Source organism: Macaca mulatta, chromosome 7 (genome assembly GCF_049350105.2).
Source record: "Macaca mulatta isolate MMU2019108-1 chromosome 7, T2T-MMU8v2.0, whole genome shotgun sequence".
NCBI lineage: Eukaryota > Metazoa > Chordata > Mammalia > Primates > Cercopithecidae > Macaca > Macaca mulatta.
In genome coordinates this window covers 36,825,530-36,844,928 of record NC_133412.1, presented here as the reverse complement: position 1 = coordinate 36,844,928, position 19,399 = coordinate 36,825,530, and the positions used below count along the sequence as shown (strand labels likewise).

The 19,399-nt window shown below is 40.6% G+C and overlaps 1 protein-coding gene across 24 annotated transcripts in view; it reads right to left on the bottom strand.

The window, feature by feature from the left end:
• Positions 1–19,399, bottom strand: part of FAM81A (family with sequence similarity 81 member A) — a 122,149-nt gene that overhangs the window by 5,035 nt on the left and 97,715 nt on the right. For 21 of the 24 annotated variants that reach the window (XM_077937940.1, XM_077937947.1, XM_077937935.1 and 18 more), the window contains 4 exon segments: positions 12,142–12,271; positions 10,510–10,616; positions 4,473–4,608; positions 2,028–2,223 (listed from right to left, as the gene is read on the bottom strand). In XM_077937940.1, coding sequence (XP_077794066.1) covers positions 2,028–2,223; positions 4,473–4,608; positions 10,510–10,616; positions 12,142–12,271 — 569 coding nt within the window. 24 annotated transcript variants of the gene reach the window in all.

The window sequence follows — 19,399 nt, the reverse complement described above, 5'->3', positions numbered from 1 at the left end:
TATATACAATAATTTTTTATTTAAAAAACATGCAATTAGAAAAAAAAGACACTGGATTAGAAAAGGGTTGCTATAAAGGAAACAATGGCACATTGAAAATTGAATATTAAAAAAATTTCATTGATGATACATTGTATTGAAGTTATTTATAAGGGAATATCCTTGTTCTTAGGATATATACACTGAAACAATAAAAGGGCGACCACACAGTGGCTCACACCTGTAATTCCAGCGCTTTGGCAGGTCAAGGCAAGAGGACTGCTTGAGGCCAGGAGTTCCAGACCAGTCTGGGCAACATACTGAGGCCCCATCTCTTAAATAAAATTTTTTTTTAAATAAAAAAATGAGCTGGGCATGGTGGCACATGCCCAAAGTCCTAGCTGCTCAGTAGGTCGAGGCAGAGGGTTCACTTGAGCCCAAGAGGTTGCAGTTAGCTACGATCACACCACTTCACTACAGCCTAGGCAACAGAGTGAGCCCCTGTCTCATTCTGTCATTTTTTTTTTAATTTCCAAAAAATATGGAAATAATAAAGGGTAAAAAAGCATCATGAGGCTAGGCCTGGTGGCTCTTGCCTGTAATCCCAGCACTTCAGCAGGCCGAGGCGGGAGGATCATTTGAGGTTGGGAGTTCAAGACCAGCCTGGCCAACGTGGTGAAACCTAGTCTCTATTAAAAATAGCAAAAAAAAAAAAAAAAAATTAGCTGGGCATGATGGCGGGTGCCTGTAATCCCAGCTACTCAGGAGGCTGAGGCAGGAGAATCGCTTGAACCCTGGAGGCAGAGGTTGCAGTGAGCCGAGATCACGCCACTGCACTCCAGGCTGGCAACAGAGCAAGATTCTGTCTCCAAAACAAAAAAAGAAAGAAGAAATATATTGTCTTTGTAATAAAGACAATGGCTTTATCTTAAGGTTCAGAGGCTTTTCATATTAGGTGCTAAATATTAACATCCTCAATGGTATGTTAAATAGATAACAATACATTCATTCAGGGAATGATGCAAAGTTAAACATCGATGAAATATTCAAATACCATATTTTAAAAGTCCAAAGACTAAGAAAGAAAATTCATTTTTATCTTTACAAGTTCTCCAATTTATATATTTAATTATAGCTCCTACAAATAAAATAATAAACATTTGGTGGTAATAACAAAATTATTCTTGGGATAACTAGCACTTTCATTTCCATGTGGCCAAAACAGAACAATGTCACAGAAGAAAATTCATGGGATCATACAATTGGAAGCAGCTGGGAGAGAATTTAATTCCACTTCTCACGCTAGAGGAACATCTTCTTCCTGACCACAATCAATCAGCCTCTACTTGAGTATTTTCCATAACAAAGAGCTCTCAAGCTCCCAAAGCCATCAATCTTTTAGGACTCAGGAACTTTAAGGTACTTCTGCCTCATATTGAGTTAAAAGCTGTCTTCGGGTATCTTCCACTTAGTGGTCACAGTTCTGTATTCCTGGTATCTTCCACTTAGTGGTCACAGTTCTGTATTCCTGAGTTCAGAGTATAAATCTAATCCCTCCTGTATATGACGGCACTCAGAACTTGAAATCAGCGCTAATGTTCTCCTCTAAGCAAGTGTGAACTGACGGGCCGTGCTGACCTGCCAGTAGAGGAAACTCATTCATTGCCAGCGTGGTACTATACTGCTAGCACTATAAAATAAGCCCTTGAAACCCCCTCAAAGATATGTGCTTCCTTCTGAGACATGTTAACCTTGGCTATGAACAGAAAAGACTTGGCAGATGATGCTAAAGAAAATGTACCTCAGTTGCAGGCTAAGCAATTTCAGTTTTGTTTGCCTGTCTCTCATGGGGGCTCTTTATACAGGTGAAATTCATACAGCATTGTAGCTACTTAGACAACACAGCACAGCTACTCAGAAAATCAACTAAGGATATTTCACAGTTATTACCATTGGCCAGGTTCATAGGTAGTTGCAGGGGATACTAATTAATAGATTTTAGATCAAACAGAAAATAATGCATGTGAGTTGTTTTCGTTTTGGCCTACCAGCATTAACTTCCGCTTTCATTTCCTTGATGTTCTGGTTCATCTGTAACTCCAGCTTGGTGATTCGCCCGTGCATCTTCTCCTCTTCTTGCCTTGTTCTCTGACCATCGAAAGTCTTCTTTTGACCTTCTTCTATTTTGTCAAGTCTGGCTGACATCTGGCTGAGCTTCTTCTCCATATCCCTTTCACTGGCTCCCTGAGATCCATGATAAGAGCTGCACTTAATCACTCCAAAAAGAAATCCGCATTGCATTCACATCAGCCATAATATCATTTAACAACAATCTGCAAGAAACAGATTTGCAACACCTGCTTGTTGCCCACCATACTATCCATTCTCCCTTTCTTCCTTAACAGATCCATGATTTTCAGCTGGGTACAAGGTCATTCAAAATAAAGACTACATTTTCAGGCCAGGTGTGGTGGCTCACACCTGTAATTCCAGCACTTTGGGAGGCCAAGGCAGGCAGATTACTTGAGGTCAGGAGTTAGAGACAAGCCTGGCCAACATGGTGAAACCCTGTCTCTACTAAAAATACAAAAGTTAGCCAGGGATGGTGGTGAGTGCTGTAATCCCAGCTACATGGGAGGCTGAGGCAGGAGAATCACTTGAACCCGGGAGGCGAGGTTGCAGTGAGCCAGGATCTCGCCATTGCACTCCAGCCTAGGTAACAGAGTGAGACTCTGTCTCAAAAAAAAAAAAAAAAAAAAATACTACATTCAATGAGATATAAGTACAAGTGTATACGGCAGTTTCCAGGAAAAGTTAAAAGACAGCTGATGTATATCCTTACTCCTTCCTTCTTCCTTCCCTTTCTGGAATTCAGCCAGAATGGCTGGAGCTCTAGCAACTATACTGAATTATGAAGATATGGATCACTCTAGGATTGGCAAAAAGTTAAACTAGAAGGATCCTTGGTCACTGAGGACTGACAAGCTATCACGTCAGTCCTGCATTACCTATACCCAGACTTCTGTTATGAGAAATAAAAAATAAGTTTCTATTTCATGAAAGCCACCATTATCCTGGGGTTTACTGTTAGCTATTAAACAAACCCATATATAAACAGTGATTCAAAGACCCAGAATTATTAGTACAAATGTATTAGTACAAATTAGTACTAATGTATTATTAGTATAAATCCAAGTAAGTCAATCAGTAGATGTGATGGAAACACAGGGAAATACTTAAAAGAACATATCTAGTATCTTAAATAGATATAAAAAATCATATACAAAAATTAAGTCTTTCCTTTTTTCCTTTTTCCTTTCCACATGCTTGGTTTTTATGGGAATCTGTGTCTGCCAGTGAGCTTGGAGGCCAAGACTGCAAACTCCAAGCTGTAAGTGGGTTATGGCATGATACTCCTCTCTTGATGGTGCTCAGTGCGGAGTCTGCAATTCAACAGCTCCACATCTGGAGAGAGGAGAGTTAGAGATGTACTGCACCAGTCATTTCAGCTCAATCGTCAATATCCAACAAGCGGAAACAGTGCAAGAAAAGGAAAGGGAGATGGAGATGTCATGCTAAACAATTAAAACCAATGAAAATTTGCTTGCCAGGTACTGGTTTGGGAGCATAACAATTTTGAATACTACATATGCAAGCCTTTCTTTTTTTTTTTTTTGAGATAGAGTCTCGCTCTGTCGCCCAGGCTGGAGTGCAGTGGTGCAGTCATAGCTCACTGCAGTCTTGACCTTCCTGGGCTCAAGCTTGATTAGGGCTCAGCCTCCCAAGTAGCTGGGACTGCAAGCGTGTGTCACCATGCTCAGCTAATTTTTGTGTTTTTTGTAGAGATGGGGTTTCACCACGTTGCCCAGCTCAACCAATCCTCCTGCCTCAGCCTCCCAAAGTGTTGGGATTACAGGAGTGAGCCACAGTGCCCAGCACAAGACTTTCTTGATATCGTTTTTGAGCAGTTCTACAAACCTTAGCTCTGTGAGAGACTGGGATGAAGGATAAGGAAAATGGGGGAAAAAATGGTGGATTCTGTTTACATGTTGCACTGCAGTATCTCACATGTAGCTACAGTAGAATGGCGTGATCTGGAGACAGAAATCTATTCAACACCAGGCAAAAAAAAGCAAAACCAGATCAAGAAATTAAAACAAACAAGGACAAAGTTGGTAATTCTTAGTTTTATGTAGAAATGCAGATGAACAATTTGGATCATTAAGGTTTTAGCTTAAGTTCATCTTAACTGAAAGTACTGAAATTTTCTACTTAGTCTTTGTTAACCAAAAGAATTCAGAGTGTTCTATCTCTTTATGAAGAATACAAATAATCAATATGAACTATGGCAATAGATTTTAAGACAAGAAACAATTGAACAGCTTTAGGTGGTGCCAAATAAATCAGTGATAAATTACTAGGTATTATCATTCAAACAGTGTAGGCCCCCATTGAATAACTTTACTAAATTATTGCTAAACATCAATACCTACACTGTTTTCCTTCACAATCAAGGAAAGCTGATCAATTTTCTGTAAAAGCTCTTTTTCTATCCGTTCTTGTTCCTGTTGCAACCAACTCCGTGCAGATAATATCTGGTTACTGAGTTCCTCAACTGTACCTTTAAATCTAAAAAAATAAAAATAAAAATAAATTGCAAGTTAGATGTAAAACAGTTTTTTTTATTTTTATTTTTTTGTTTTAAGTTCCAGGGTACATGTGCAGGATATGCAGGTTTGTTACACAGATAAACATGTGCCATGGTGGTTTGCTGCATCTGTCAACCCATCACCTAGGTATTAAGCCCTGCGTCTATTAGCTATTTTTCCTGATGCTCTCCCTTGCCCCACCCATGCCCCCAAACCCCAGTATGTGTTGATCCCCTCTCTGTGTCCACATGTTCTCATTGTTCAGCTCCCACCTACAAGTAAGAACATGCGGTGTTTGGTTTTCTGTTCCTGCGTTACTTTGCTGAGGATAATGGCTTCCAGCTCCATGCATGTCCCTGCAAAGGACATGATCTCATTCCTTTTTATGGTTGCATAGTATTCCATGGTATATAAGTACCATATTTTCTTTATCCAGTCTATCATTGATGGATATTTGGGTTGATTCCATGTCTTTACTATTGTGAATAGTGCTGTAATAAACATATGTATGCATGTATCTTTATAACTGAATGATGTATATTCCTTTGGGTATATGCCCAGTAATGGGATTGCTGGGTCAAATGCTATTTCTGGTTCTAACAATTTTTTTAATGACATCATATAACATCAATTTCCAACTATCGTATTTCTGGTATATATGCCAGCATTAAACTCGGCTCAATCAGAATTGCAAGTTTACCTTTTCTTAGAATTGCACTTAGCACTAACTTGGGAAGCTGGCAAGGCAGGAGAATACAACAGATAAACCATTTGATGGTGCTTCCTACTCACGAGGAGTGGGTGGCACAGGCACTGAGGTGACACAGCAGCACAGAGCTGGGCTAGCTGCAGACCCGTGCAGTTCCGAGGGTCCACGACACTCCTGGCTCAGAGGACACAGTGTCTCTCATGTCCTCTTCTAAGGTCCCCTTCTTCCCCAGGCTCTTCCTTCTAGTCCCTTTTATCTCTTGGGACTAGAACCTGGCTCCCTTTCTCTCTAAAGTTCCCCAAATTGCCCTTGCCCTCTATGGATACTTCCTAATGAAAATCAAAAGAAAAATTGAAAGAAAAAATAAAACCCTCCCATCCTTCCATTCCTCTCCTTTCCCAAATTCCTTATAACTGTCCATACATGCTACCTCCCTCTTAATTACTTCTTTCCAGTTTTTATTATAATATGTAATAAAATACAGAAGAATGTATGCGATGTAGACAAGTGATTTAAATAATGATAACATGAACACCCATTGTAGTAGAGCCACCACTTGTCCTGCAATATGTTCTCTTCTTCTTCCTTATTAAGAAGCCCTCAAACGTCAACTGGGTACATAGCTGCCTAGCCAGAGACCACATTTCCCAGGCTCCCTTGCAGCGAGGTGGAGCCTCCGGATGCATAAAAGTCATAAGCATGGCTTTCCAGTCATATCTTCAAAAACAAAGCTTCTGCCCTGGACTCTCTCCCTGTCCCAGGTTACTGGGAAGCGACAAGGACTGGAGCCTTGGAAAAACCACACTGAGTTGTGAGTGCTGCCTACCTCCTCTGGACCACTGATCTCTGCACTGTTATATGAGAGCCAGCATGGAAGCTAGCCTGTACCCTAAGTACACAACCGTGAACCCCCACTAGGTTAAGACATGGAACATGGCCAGGACCTTAGAAGACCCCAGTGTACTCTGCAATCACCCCACAACCCAAGAAGTAACCATTTACTGGAACTTACTGTCCTTTATCATTTTATTCTATTGGTTTGGATCGTAAAACAGCATATTTTTCAGCATTGCATTTTTTTTTTTTTTTTTTTTTGAGACGGAGTCTCGCTCTGTCGCCCAGACTGGAGTACAGAGTACAGTGGTGTGATTTCGGCTCACTGCAACCTCTGCCTCTCAGGTTCAAGTGACTCTCCTCCCTCAGGCTCTTGAATAGCTGGGACTACAGGCACGCACCACCACGCCCAGCTAATTTTTGTGTTTTTTTAGAGACAGGGTTTCACCATGTTGGCCAGGCTGGTCTCCTGACCACAAGTGATCTGCCTGCCTTGGGCTCCCACAGTGCTGGGATTACAAGCATGAGCCCCCTTGCCTGGCCAGCATTGCATTTTTTTTAATTTTATATAAATGGAACAGTACTACAATACGAGTTTTCTACTTCTTTTTTCACCCAGCATATGTTTGTGAGATTCATTCACGCTGATTTGTAGCTGTAGTGAACTCATTTTCATTGTTGAATAATATTCAATTTTGTGAATATAACACAGCTTATCCAGTCTTCTGTTAATGGACATTTGTTTTGGTTTGTTTTTATCCATCTTTGCTATTAAAAAGAATGCTGTTATGGGCCGGGCACAGTGGCTCACGCCTGTAATCCCAGCACTTTGGGAGGCCGAGGTGGGCAGATCATGAGGTCAGGAGATTGAGACCATCCTGGCTTACACGGTGAAACCCCATCTCTACTAAAAATTCAAAAATTAGCTGGGCGTGGTGGCATGTGCCTGTAGTCCCAGCTACTCGGGAGGCTGAGGCAGGAGAATTGTTGAACCCGAGAGCTGGAGGTTGCAGTGAGCCGAGACTGAGCACACTGCACTCCAGCCTGGCAACAGAGCGAGACTCCGTCTCAAAATAAATAAATAAATAATAATAATGCTGTTATGAAAATACTGATACATAGCTCCTGGTTCACATTTGGAAGAGTTTCTCTAGGGTCTGAACATGTCCAACTTTTCCAGAAAACACCAGACTGTTTTCTAGAGTGGTTGTACTACTTCACATTTTACTGAGTGCTATAAAGAGGTCCGGTTCTCCACACCCCTGCTAACACTTTCACATATCTGATGTGAATTTGTGTCCTTTGGATCTTTTCTAACATTTGGAAATTATACACTCAATTTTATTCTTTTAGAATAGAAATTTTAATATATACATTTAATTTATCAAAGTCTAAAGTTATTCAATGTCTCTAATTTGATTCTGAAAAACTCCTAAGAATAATTTCAGAAATCTTCCTCCTCATTTAGATGTTGTCATTGACTTATATTTTAGTTGTGTTTTGATCCTCTGCAAATTCAACTTTAATATTACCGTTTGTTTAGATTTGCCCAATGTTCATCATATTCTTTGCTCATCCTTTCTTCTTATATTTTGGACCTTCTTTTTGTATTTTTTTTTCTTTCTCTTGTTTTTTCTTTCTTTTTTTTTTTTTTTTGAGATGGAGTCTCACTCTGTTGCCCAGGCTGGAGTGCAGTGGCATGATTTCGGCTCACTGCAACCTCTGCCTCCTGGGTTCAGGTGATTTCCAGCTACTTTCGTATTTTTAGTAGAGACAGGGTTTCACTATGCTGGCCAGGCTGGTCTTGAACTCCTTACCTCAAGTGATCCACCCACCTAGGCGTCCCAAAGTATTAGGATTACAGGCGTGAGACATGGTGCCCAGTCTCTTTTCCCTTTCCCTGAAAGCTGTCTTTTTATTTATTTATTTATTTATTTTATTTGTTTTTTAGACAGAGTGTTGCTGTATTGTCCAGGCGAGAGTGCAGTGGTGCAATCTTGGCTTACTGTAACCTCCACCTCCCAGGTTGAAGTGATTCTCCTGCCTCAGCCTCCCTAGTAGCTGGGACTACAGGCACACACCACCACGCCCGGCTAATCTTTTGTATTTTTAGTAGAGACAGGGTTTCACCATGTTGGCCATGCTGGTCTTGAACTCCTGACCTCAGGTGATCTGCCTGCCTCAGCCTTCCAAAGTGCTGGGATTACCATTACATCCAGCCATGAAGGCTGTCTTTTTAAAATTCCATTAGTGTAGTTAGTACACTTTGAGTTGTTTGTTGTTGTTGTTGTTGTTGTTTTTATTTTGTTTTTTGAGACAGAGTCTCATTCTGTCACCTTGGCTGGAGTGCAGTGGCTCAATCATAGCTCACTGCAGCCTCAACCTCCTGGACTCAAACAATTCTCTTGCCTCAGTCTCCTGAGCAGCTGGGACTATAGGCATGCACCACCACACCCAGCTAACTTTGAGTTCTTATTTGTCTGAAAGATCTTTATTTTCCCACTGGCTGACAATCAATCAGCCTCTCAGTATCTGAAAGTACCAGACCACCTTCTCACCATTAATATGGCTGAGGAATCAGCATTGGTCTAATTTCTCTCTCTGTTTTAAGACCTTTCTGTATTTGGTGTTCTGTAGTTTTAGAGCACCAAACTGATATATCTAGACTTGGCTTTTTACTTATTCTACTGGGATGTATTTGGCTTTCTTTTTCTTTATTATTATTATTATTATTTTTTTTTTGAGACAGTCTTGTTCTATTGCCCAGGCTGGAGTGCAGTGGTGCGATCTCAGCTCACTGCTACAACCTCTGCTCCCTGGGCTCAAGCAATTCTCACGTCTCAGCCTCCGGAGTAGCTGGGATTACAGGCCCGCGCCACCACACCTGGCTAATTTTTGTATTTTTAGTAGAGACAGGGTTTCACCATGTTAGCCAGGTTGTTCTGAAACTCCTGCCCTCAGGTGATCCATCCGCCTCGGCCTCCCAGAGTGCTGAGATTATAGGCATGAGCCACTGCACCCACGCTGTATTTGGTTTTCTAAGTTTGAGATTTCTCTTTCATCAATTCTGTATGCTTGTCTGCCATTCTCTCTTTTGATACTGCTTCTCCCCTATTCCCTCTATTATCTCTCATAGGATTCTGATTAGGCATAGGTTGGGCCTTCTCACTCTATCTTCTTCTATTTGTGTCTATTGCTGTCACAAAAGACCCCTGCGAGCTGGCCTGCCTCCCCTGCAGCCTCATGCCCCACTGCTTCACCCTCACTCCCTGTTCCAGTCACCCTCGTCATCTTTCAGTTTCTTGCATGCCACATTCCGCCCACGACGGGCTGTTCAACCTCGTATATTCTCATCCTACTCTTTACATAGCAAAGCTCCATTCACTCTCCAGCTCTCATCTCCAGCATCCCTTCCTCAGGAAGGCCCCACAACCAGGCCTCTCACTCATTCTCACAGCACCGCTGAATTAGTTTCCTGTGGCTGCTCTAACTAATTACCACAAACCTGGTGCCAGAAAACAATACAGATTAATTCTCTTGCAGTTCTGGAAACTGAAGGGCTAAAATAGGTTTCATTGGCATGAAGTCAGGTGTCTGTAGGGCGGGTTCTTCTGGAGGCTCTGAGGGGAGAATTGTTTCCTTGCCTTTTGCAATTTCTAGTGGCCTCCTGTGTTGCTCGGCTTGGAACCCTTTGCCCTGTCCTCAAAGTGCATCACTCCAGTCTCGCTTCCATTATCGCATGGCCTTCTCTCTTGACTCCTATTGCCTCCCTCTTATAAGGACTCTAGTGATCACATCAGGCTTATCAGAGAAAACCCATTTTAAAATCCATAACTTAATCACATCTGCAAAGTCCCCTTTTGCCGTATAAGGCAATATATTCACAACTTCCAGGGATTAGGACACGAAGATATTTAGAGGACCATTATTCAGCCTATCACAACCACGAACCAAACCTTTAACGTACTTACCACCATTAGTAATAATATAGTAGATGCTCATTTACATCATTGATGAATAGTCATCAGCTCCCTAGACTAAACTCCATAAGGATAAGAACAGAGTCTGGTTTGTGTTCATTACCAGGTCCTCAGCCCCTAGGCCAACAATGAATACGCAATACATACTTGTTGAATGAATAGGTGGATAATTATCCAAACATAAAAAACAATAATTATGAAGGAAAAGTGGCAACATGCTACATGGAAACTTTTCTTTTTAACTTCCATTATTGTTTTCAATTTGTGCAATAAATAAAAACCAAGAGGACAAAGATTGTAGTAATGCATAAACTCATACAGAACTTTAAGTTTTTTTTTAAATAAATTGATTGCTTACTTAGTGTCCAAAAGCTGAAGCTGGTGGTTACTGTCTCTGTGGGACATCTTCAGTTTGGTGCTCTGCTCTGATATTGACAAGTCCACTCTGTTCAAAAGCTGAGAAATCTGGAAAAGAAACCTTGCTTATAAATATCACATCTAACGTCTTCGGATGCAACTTCAGAAAACATTTAGTAAGCCACATTCTAGTCAATGGCATTAAGATTCGATCTAATTTGATAAATTCATTTATGAGTCTACCTCATCTTCCCACCTCCATTTTCTTCCTAATATACCCGTTGAAAATCAAGACCAGTAGCACTGCCAAAATATTCATCATGCACTAAACACTTAATTTTACATATAGTTCTCTGATGAGCAAGCCCAATTCCTGCCCAAGACCACAACTTCTACCAGTTGTCATGAAATACAGTCAACCTTACTTTGGAATTTCTACCATCAGTGTAATGGCTAGTCATAGAAAATAGAATTTTTATTGTTTACAAACTCCATCAAGGTCTCAGATTTACTTCCATAACAAGTCAGGTCACCAGTCAATATAACTTGTAGACTATCTCCCTCCTGTTCCTTTCTCACACCACCTACCCATGCCCCTTGTAATACTGGAATTTAACAAAAGCTAGTCCTGTGTGAAATTTCTGTCTTTTCAGCAAAAATTAGAATGTTCCATGTTCCTTACTTAAAGATTCATGGTATTTGTCAGATCCAGAAGAAAGAGAAAGCAGGTCTCTTTTGATGGATATCTGTACATATTTTACTTGGCTCGGTTATAAAAAAAGCTTATGATTTCCTTAGCATCTCTTCTCTGGTATAATAATTCCATCCTCACTCATTCTTCAAAAAAGAAATTATTATTGGATTGTCTTTTTATTCTTTTTCATAGTTTTATAATATCTGTATTTTTCACATAAGTAGCTTTATATTCTTATTAGAGATAATTAAGGTTTAAATGTATTTAATCCAATAAGTTAACCAGATGCACCTGTTTTACTGGAATAGTCTCTTTAAACGAACAGTAGCAAATAAGGCAGATACTGTTGAAAAAATCCTAGAAGACAGGCCCTACGATGGCAAACGGAAACTTTTAAGTGGCCAAAAAACAAACTGAAATACCAAAAGTTTTGCTTTGTGAAATTAATCTGTGATGTGTGAGGTCAAATACTCTCATATTCATTAGCCTGCCTTCGCTCTAGCTTTGCCTAATTTTGTCCCACATACAGACTATGTGATGAGGGAGCACATACAGTGAGTCCCAGGGAATACATTATTTCCTGAATCAAAAATTGGGACGAGTGGCATGTAAAGGAATGCTTGATCACTTACTTGTGAAAGAAATAACTTTCAAGGTGTCATTTATAATTTCTGGAATATATTAGTTGTTCTAGGAATGTGGTGGTGGGGGGAAGAATTAGGACTATACCAAACAATGTTGGTGGTTTGGTTGCCAGACACATGAAGGGCCACTCTAGTGAAATAGGAACAGAAGAAGCAAAGAAAAGATGCTTATGATTGGCATAAACCCATGCTAGGTGCCCCAGCTGGTTTCTCCTGTGACAAATAATCAACACCATGTTATTCTTAGCTAAGAACAAATTACTCGCTTCTAAAAGCTACCTGAAACAGGTCGTACCTGTCCCTCTGCGTCTTTGATTTTCGTTTCCAGGATAAGTTTGGCAGCCTGCTGTTCTTTGTTCAAGTGCTGGAGCCCCTCATAGGTCGTTTTGTGCTCTGCAGAAAGTCTGGCTATGCTGGCATCACATCTGTCCAGACAAAGAACAAAGCTGATTCTTATTAAAGTTTAAAAACATGCGCAAACGCTTCCTTACACACTCTGAAATGCAAAACCCACTCAAAGAAATTGCACTATCAATCATTCTTTTGAACAGAGGCTCGAATGAATTCAGAGAACTGGCCTCATTACGGTTTTTAAGCTAAACCACAGGGATGTTGCTTAATAAGGCTAGAGATGCAACCACCAAAGAAATAAAGTCTTTACAACGATCATGAGTACAACACTGTATGTGCAGCAAGAGGACAATACAAAGAGCATAGCTAGTGTGCCGGATGTGGTCTGTCACTCTTCAATACCACCCCTGCCTTTCAAAGTTGGGGGCCTCCTTGGATTTAGGAGGCAACTTCTACCATGTTGGAAAATACTACTTCTAAACTTTGACCAAATCACTTGTAAGGCTGTATAGTATGAGTGGGGTCTAGAGCAGGGGAAGGCTTTGCAGCCAGTTCAAGCTGTAGTAAAAGCTGCTGTCCTGTGGGCCTTGCAACTTGGCAGATCCAGTGGTACTCAAAGTATGTGTGGCACATGAGCTGTGTGGGGCTTCTGTGAAGTCCTAACAGGAGAGTCACAAATGGACCCATAAGAGTTTAGAGCAGGCCGGGCGCGGTGGCTCAAGCCTGTAATCCCAGCACTTTGGGAGGCCGAGACGGGCGGATCACGAGGTCAGGAGATCGAGACCATCCTGGCTAACACGGTGAAACCCCGTCTCTACTAAAAAATACAAAAAACTAGCCCGGCGAGGTGGCGGCGCCTATAGTCCCAGCTACTCGGGAGGCTGAGGCAGGAGAATGGCGGGAACTCGGGAGGCGGAGCTTGCAGTGAGCTGAGATCCGGCCACTGCACTCCCGCCTGGGCGACAGAGCGAGACTCCGTCTCAAAAAAAAAAAAAAAAAAAAAAAAGAGTTTAGAGCTAAGTAATGCTCTGTTCTGAGACAACATTTCTCTGTTGAGGAGAAGCTGCTAGCTGGCTCCTGGGCTCTAGTAGACACAGAATGCCTAAGAGTGGGACATTAGGTGAGTCTGCAATCGGAGCAATCCATCATGAATATCATGCCTATGACTTCATCTTCTCCCTCCTGCTGCTTGGGAGGCTGAGGTTGAGGCAGGAGAATTGCTTAAGCCCAGGAGTTCAAAGCCAGCCTGGGTAACACAGCAAGACCCTGTGTATACAAAAAGATAAAATGACGACACACGCAACAAAAAAAAATAAAATAAAATAACCTGTGGCTTCTAGAAGAGTTCTTGATGTCTTGATGACCAGGTGGACTGAGGGAGAAAGTCAGGCCTGGCTACAGATGGTCACACCCCGTATGCTGACACCTTCTGGAATAAGACCGCTGATGCTTACAGGTCTACTCAGGAGTCGCCCTAAAGACTGTCAGGAAGGCAGAATTTCATACAATATATTGGGAGATTCATTTTGCCTGGAATAAGAGATGGCCAGACAGTCAAGGAAAGTGGCTAAGGGTTAGAGACTAAGGAAAAAACCTGGAGGATTAGTGACAAGGAAAAGAGTTTATATACATGGATCATTCTTAAGTGACAAAACATTTTTGCTCCTTGTAAATGCTCTTTGTATTGTAGGGACTGAAGCCCCAAACTATACTTTCCAGACGTCCTTGCCAGAAGGCTTCTGAGTTAGATTCTGACAGTGAGAGGCATTTATACAAGACTCAGAAGGTAGAAGAGAAGAACCCTTTATTCTCTCCTGTCAGTAGTGGGCAGACACAGGGGCGAACTGCAGATGTGAGGTGTACATCCACTTTCAGGCACACGCCATCCAGCAAATCACTTACTCCCATGCTATAGGCAGCTAAGATGATCAATGACTCCTTTCTGTGACTTTTTTTTTTTTTTTTTTGAGTCAGAGTTTAACTCTGTGGCCCAGTCTGGAGTGCAGTGGTGTGATCTCGGCTTACTGCAACCTCTGCCTCCTGGGTTCAAGCCATTCTCCTGCCTCAGCCTCCTGAGTAGCTGGGATTACAGGTACACGTTACCACACCTGGCTAATTTTTGTATTTTTAGTAAACACGGGGTTTTACCATGTTGGCCAGGCTGGTCTCGAACTCCTGACCTCAGGTGATCCACCTGCCTCAGCCTCCCAAAGTACTGGGATTAGAGATGTGTGCCACCGTGCCTGGCCCTTGTCTTAATAATTCTAGACTGGACATAATTGAAGATAGAATCAGTGGATTCAATGATAGTAGCAAGGAACTCACTCAGAATGTAGTGGACAGAGATCAAAAACATGAAAAAATAGTTAAGAAACATGAAAGTCAAATAGAGGGATGCTAACATGAGTCAAGGAGGAGTTCCAATAGAAGGAAATAGAGACAATGGCAGCGAAGCAATATTTGAGGTGTGAATGCCAACAATTTTCTAAAACTGAAGAAAGGCATGAATTTTAAGATGTTCAATGAATACAAACTGGGATAAGTAAAAATAAATAAAGCATGGGGAAATTCAGATAACCAATGATAAATATAAAACCTTAAAAGCTACAGACTAAAGAGAAGTAACCTACCAAAAACTACCAAAAACTGAAAATAAGACTGACAGCCCACAATAGATATAGGAGACAATAGATATCAGAAGATAATGGAGAAATATCTTGTAAGTATTGAGGGTAAATAACCTATCATCCAAGAATAAGTACAAAATAAAGACTGTTTCTAACATGCAAAGATTAAGAAATGTATCACCCACAAGCCAATACTGAGAAAGTTACTAATGAATATACTTCAGTAAGGAGAAAAGAGCATCCACAAAGAAGGAGTAGGGTGCAAGAAACAATGGTGAGTAAATGGATAAAATTGTGGTAAATTTAATTTATTATTGACTCTAAAGATAGTAAGCTACCAGCTCAATTATTCCAACATTCTTATAGACTCACTTTGCAACAACTGTTCTAGAATGTAAACTGCACGCAAGGAGACATTATATATGCCTTTTTCATCACTAAAACCCTAGTACCTAGCATACTGCCTTGCATATGGTAGAGGCTTAATAAATATTTGTGAATGAATGAATATAAGGAAATATTTGCTATGTACTAGGTACTGTACTAGATACTTGACATATGTTATTTCATTAATCCTCACAAATCATTCCCATGTCATAAATGACCATTAAAAATAATGCCAAATATAGACCCTGATTTTTTATTTTGAGTTCATAATTTTTTAGCAAAATATTATTTAAATCATATTTGGGGAAAGCTGAGGTTTTTAAAATACTATGAAATAAAAAATATTATAGTTTTTTAAAAGACATTATTTTCCAGTCCAAACATAAGCTTTCCAGATAAACATGATCAGGTATCACTACATCAGACCAGTTTCACCTTTACAAAGCTGTTTGAGGGACAGACTGTGTTTTAAAATGTAGTTTGAAAAGGTCTCAAAATTATTCTGAAGACTTCACTAGCTATCATTTGGCTTCACTGCTGTGTCTCACTTGGAAACAAAAGTACTATAACATAAATTTCTATTAATACAACAGTGGCTTGGGCTGGGCACGGTGGCTCACACCTGTAATCCGGCACTTCAGGAGGCTGAGGCAGGTGGATCACTTGAGGTCAGGAGTTTGAGACCAGTTTGGCCAACATGGCAAAACCCCATCTCTACTAAAAATACAAAAATTAGCTGGGTGTGGTGGTGCACGCATGTAATCCCAGCTACTCAGGAGGCTGAGGCACAAGAATCGCTTAAGCCTGGGAGGCAGAGGTTGCAGTGAGCCGAGATTGCACCATTGTACTTCAGCCTGAGTGACAGAGTGAGACTCTGTCTCAAAAAAAAAAAAAAAAAAAAAAAAGTGGCTAAATACATTGAATTATAGTACATAGATGTGGCAGAATACTCTATATCAAATTAAAAAGTATGCTAGATCTATGTGCATACTGGAAGAGTGTCCACATATATTGTTATGTGGAAAAACTTATGTTGCAGAAGAGTACATATAATACTTTGTAAAGTTAAAATCACACTATTAAGTAACTTATTAGACTACAAACCATTATATCATTGTAATGATAAACTATTATCTTATTATTACTTATGAGAAAAGTCTGAAAGGACAGACAACAGACTGTTAACATTAGTTACCTCTAAGGAGTAAAACAGAGCCAAGAGATGGGAAGGCTTTTGTTGTTGTTGTTGTTGACAGAGTCTCACTCTGTTACCCAGGCTGGAGTGCAGTGGCGCGATCTCAGCTCACTGCAACCTCCCGGGCTCAAGCAACTATCCTGCCTCAGCCTCCTGAGTGGCTGGGATGACAGGTGCCCACTACCACACCCAGGTAATTTTTGTATTTTTAGTAGAGACGGGGTTTTCACCATGTTGTCCAGGATGGTCTCGATCTCCTGACCTCCGGTAATCCACCCACCTCAGCCTCCCAAAGTGCTGCCACCACTCCTGGCCAGGCTTCATTTTTATTTTGTATATTTAATTGCGTTTCTGATTCTTTCCTACCATTACCCATCCCTTGTGTACTTTTGTAAATAAAGAAGCAGGCTGGGTAGGGGACACAGAGAAGAGCACAAGGTAGGATACCAAAGACTCCCATCAGAAAACACGGCTGGGCATGGTGGCTCACACCTGTAATCCCAGCACTTTGGAAGGCGAGGTGGGTAGATCACCTGGGGTCAGGAATTCGAGACCAGCCTGGCCTACACGGTAAAAACCCGTCTCTACTAAAAATACAAAAATTACCTGAGTGTACTACTACTGGGTGTACCTGTCTCTACTAAAAAATAAAAAATACAAAAATTAGCTGGGCGTGGTGGCAGGTGCCTGTAATCCCAGCTACTCAGGAGGCTGAAGCAGGAGAATCGCTTGAACCCAGGAGGCAGAGGTTGCAGTGAGCTGAGATCGCGCCATTGCACTCCAGCCTCGGCGAAAGAGCAAGACTCTGTCTCAAAAAACACACACACAGTGAAGTCAATTCTGGTTTTCTTATATTTAAAATAATGTTCTTACTCTCAAATGTTTCAGAAAAAAATTCCATACATGAAAGAATAATACAGTAAATGACATATTGTTAACAATTGGTGAATTTTGTAATTTTTTATAAATTTAAAATTATTTCAAAATAAAAATATATTTAAGATAAAAGGAGGAAAGCAATATTGCTATTTCATCTAGCATTAAATCAAAGACATCATTCCTGTCTTAAAAAGAACTCATAAAAGACAGTCTCAGGGCTTTAATATAGCTGTGTGTATCGCTCAGCAGCTTTAGTTAAACAAGAATTTGCAATGAATCTAACCAGTTTTCCTACTCATCCTTAATGTTTTACATCATGATGAACAATAATGTACTCATTCCAAATTTTCCCTTTTTGGGTCTTTGGACAGCTGTTATCTCCTAGGTACAATTTCAGGTTGTGGCCATCAGGTGGCAGAGTGACTCTATTGCTAGGCTTTCCTAATCACTGGTGGTCAGAAGTCCATCTAGAGAGTCCCAAACATCTAACGGGTATGACTTGGGCCACACGCTGATGCAGAACTTCTCCGTCTGCATATGACATACTGGCGTAGCATACCAAACACAATGACATTTAAAACATCAGTCTGGTCGCTCATTTTCCATATTATTGTAATTTTTGTATACATACATAATTATTGTATATATGTATCATTAAGCCCTTTATAGCTGGCAGTTATTTAATTATAGTACCATAAAACTATAGGACACTTTATGTCCCAGGGTATTGTCAAAAATAGTAGAGCAATATTCTAGTAATTAGTGGAGCCTAAGATTTGGGTGTGAAATCAACAGAGGAAGACAGCCTAATAAAATATCAGGGAAATACCAGTGAAAGAGAGCCCTTCTAAAACCACTGTCATTGCAAATGATTGCGCCCGTTTCCCAAACTGTACTGAGGAAGTGACATCAGAGGCTTCATATTGCAGGGTAAACAGACATCACTAAAAGAGTCCATTCAAGTCGCTAAACAAATAAACATGCAAACAACCTCAAAAACAAGCTTAGGGGGCTTGTATCCAGAGTTGCTACAATATATTATCTAAAATGGCCAGGAAAATGTGAACTACACTCAGGGGGAAAAGAACAGGCAAACCAACTGCCTGTAAGAGGACCCAGATGTCAGATTTTAAAAAAGAAAACTTCAAATAGCTAATATAAATATAGAATGAGCAAGCATAGGATGACTGAAACCACACTTTAAAAAGTAAAGGAATGTATAATAACAATGTTTCTTCAAATATAAAATATTAATAAAGCTATAGAAGTTATAAAAGAAAAAGAAGGAGAACCTAATGGAAACACTGGAATAAAAAATCGACAGAGGGGCTCAACAGAAAATGTGAATAGGTAGAACAAAGACTGGCAAACTTGAAAATAGGTGGATAGAGATTATGCAGTCTGATGAACAGCGACTAAAAAAAGAAAAAAAAAAAATGAAGAGAGTCTCCAAAAAAAAAAATAAGGCACCATTAAATGCACCAACATATGCATAATGAGAATAATAGGAGAGAAGACACGAGGCATGGTGGCTTACACCTGCAATCGCAGCAACTTGGGAGGCTGAGGCAGGAGAACTGCTTGAGGCCAGGACTTTGAGACCAGCCAGTGCAACATAGTGAGACCCTGTCTCTAAAAATAAAAATAAAAATACTTAGCTGGGCATGGTGATGCATGCCTATAGTCCCAGCTACTCAGGAGACTGAAGTGGGGGGATCACTTGAGCCCAGTAGTTTGAGGTTACAATGAGCCATTATCTTGCCACTTCACTCTAGCTTGGGTGAAGAGTAACACTCCAACTCAAAGGAAAGAGAGAGAAAGAGAAGAGAAAAGAGCATAAAAAATATTCAAAAAATAATGGCTGAAATGTTATGAAAAACATTTCCAAAATGTTATGAAAAACATTAATTGATACAAACAAGTAGTTCAACAAACTCCAGGTAGGGCAAATACCAAGAGATCCATACCAGACACATCATGGCCGGGCACGGTGGCTCATGCCTGTAATCTCAGCACTTTGGGAGGCTGAGGCAGCCAGATCACTTGAGGCCAGGAGTTTGAGACCAGCCTGGCCAACATGGTGAAACCCCGTCTCGACCAAAAATACATAAATT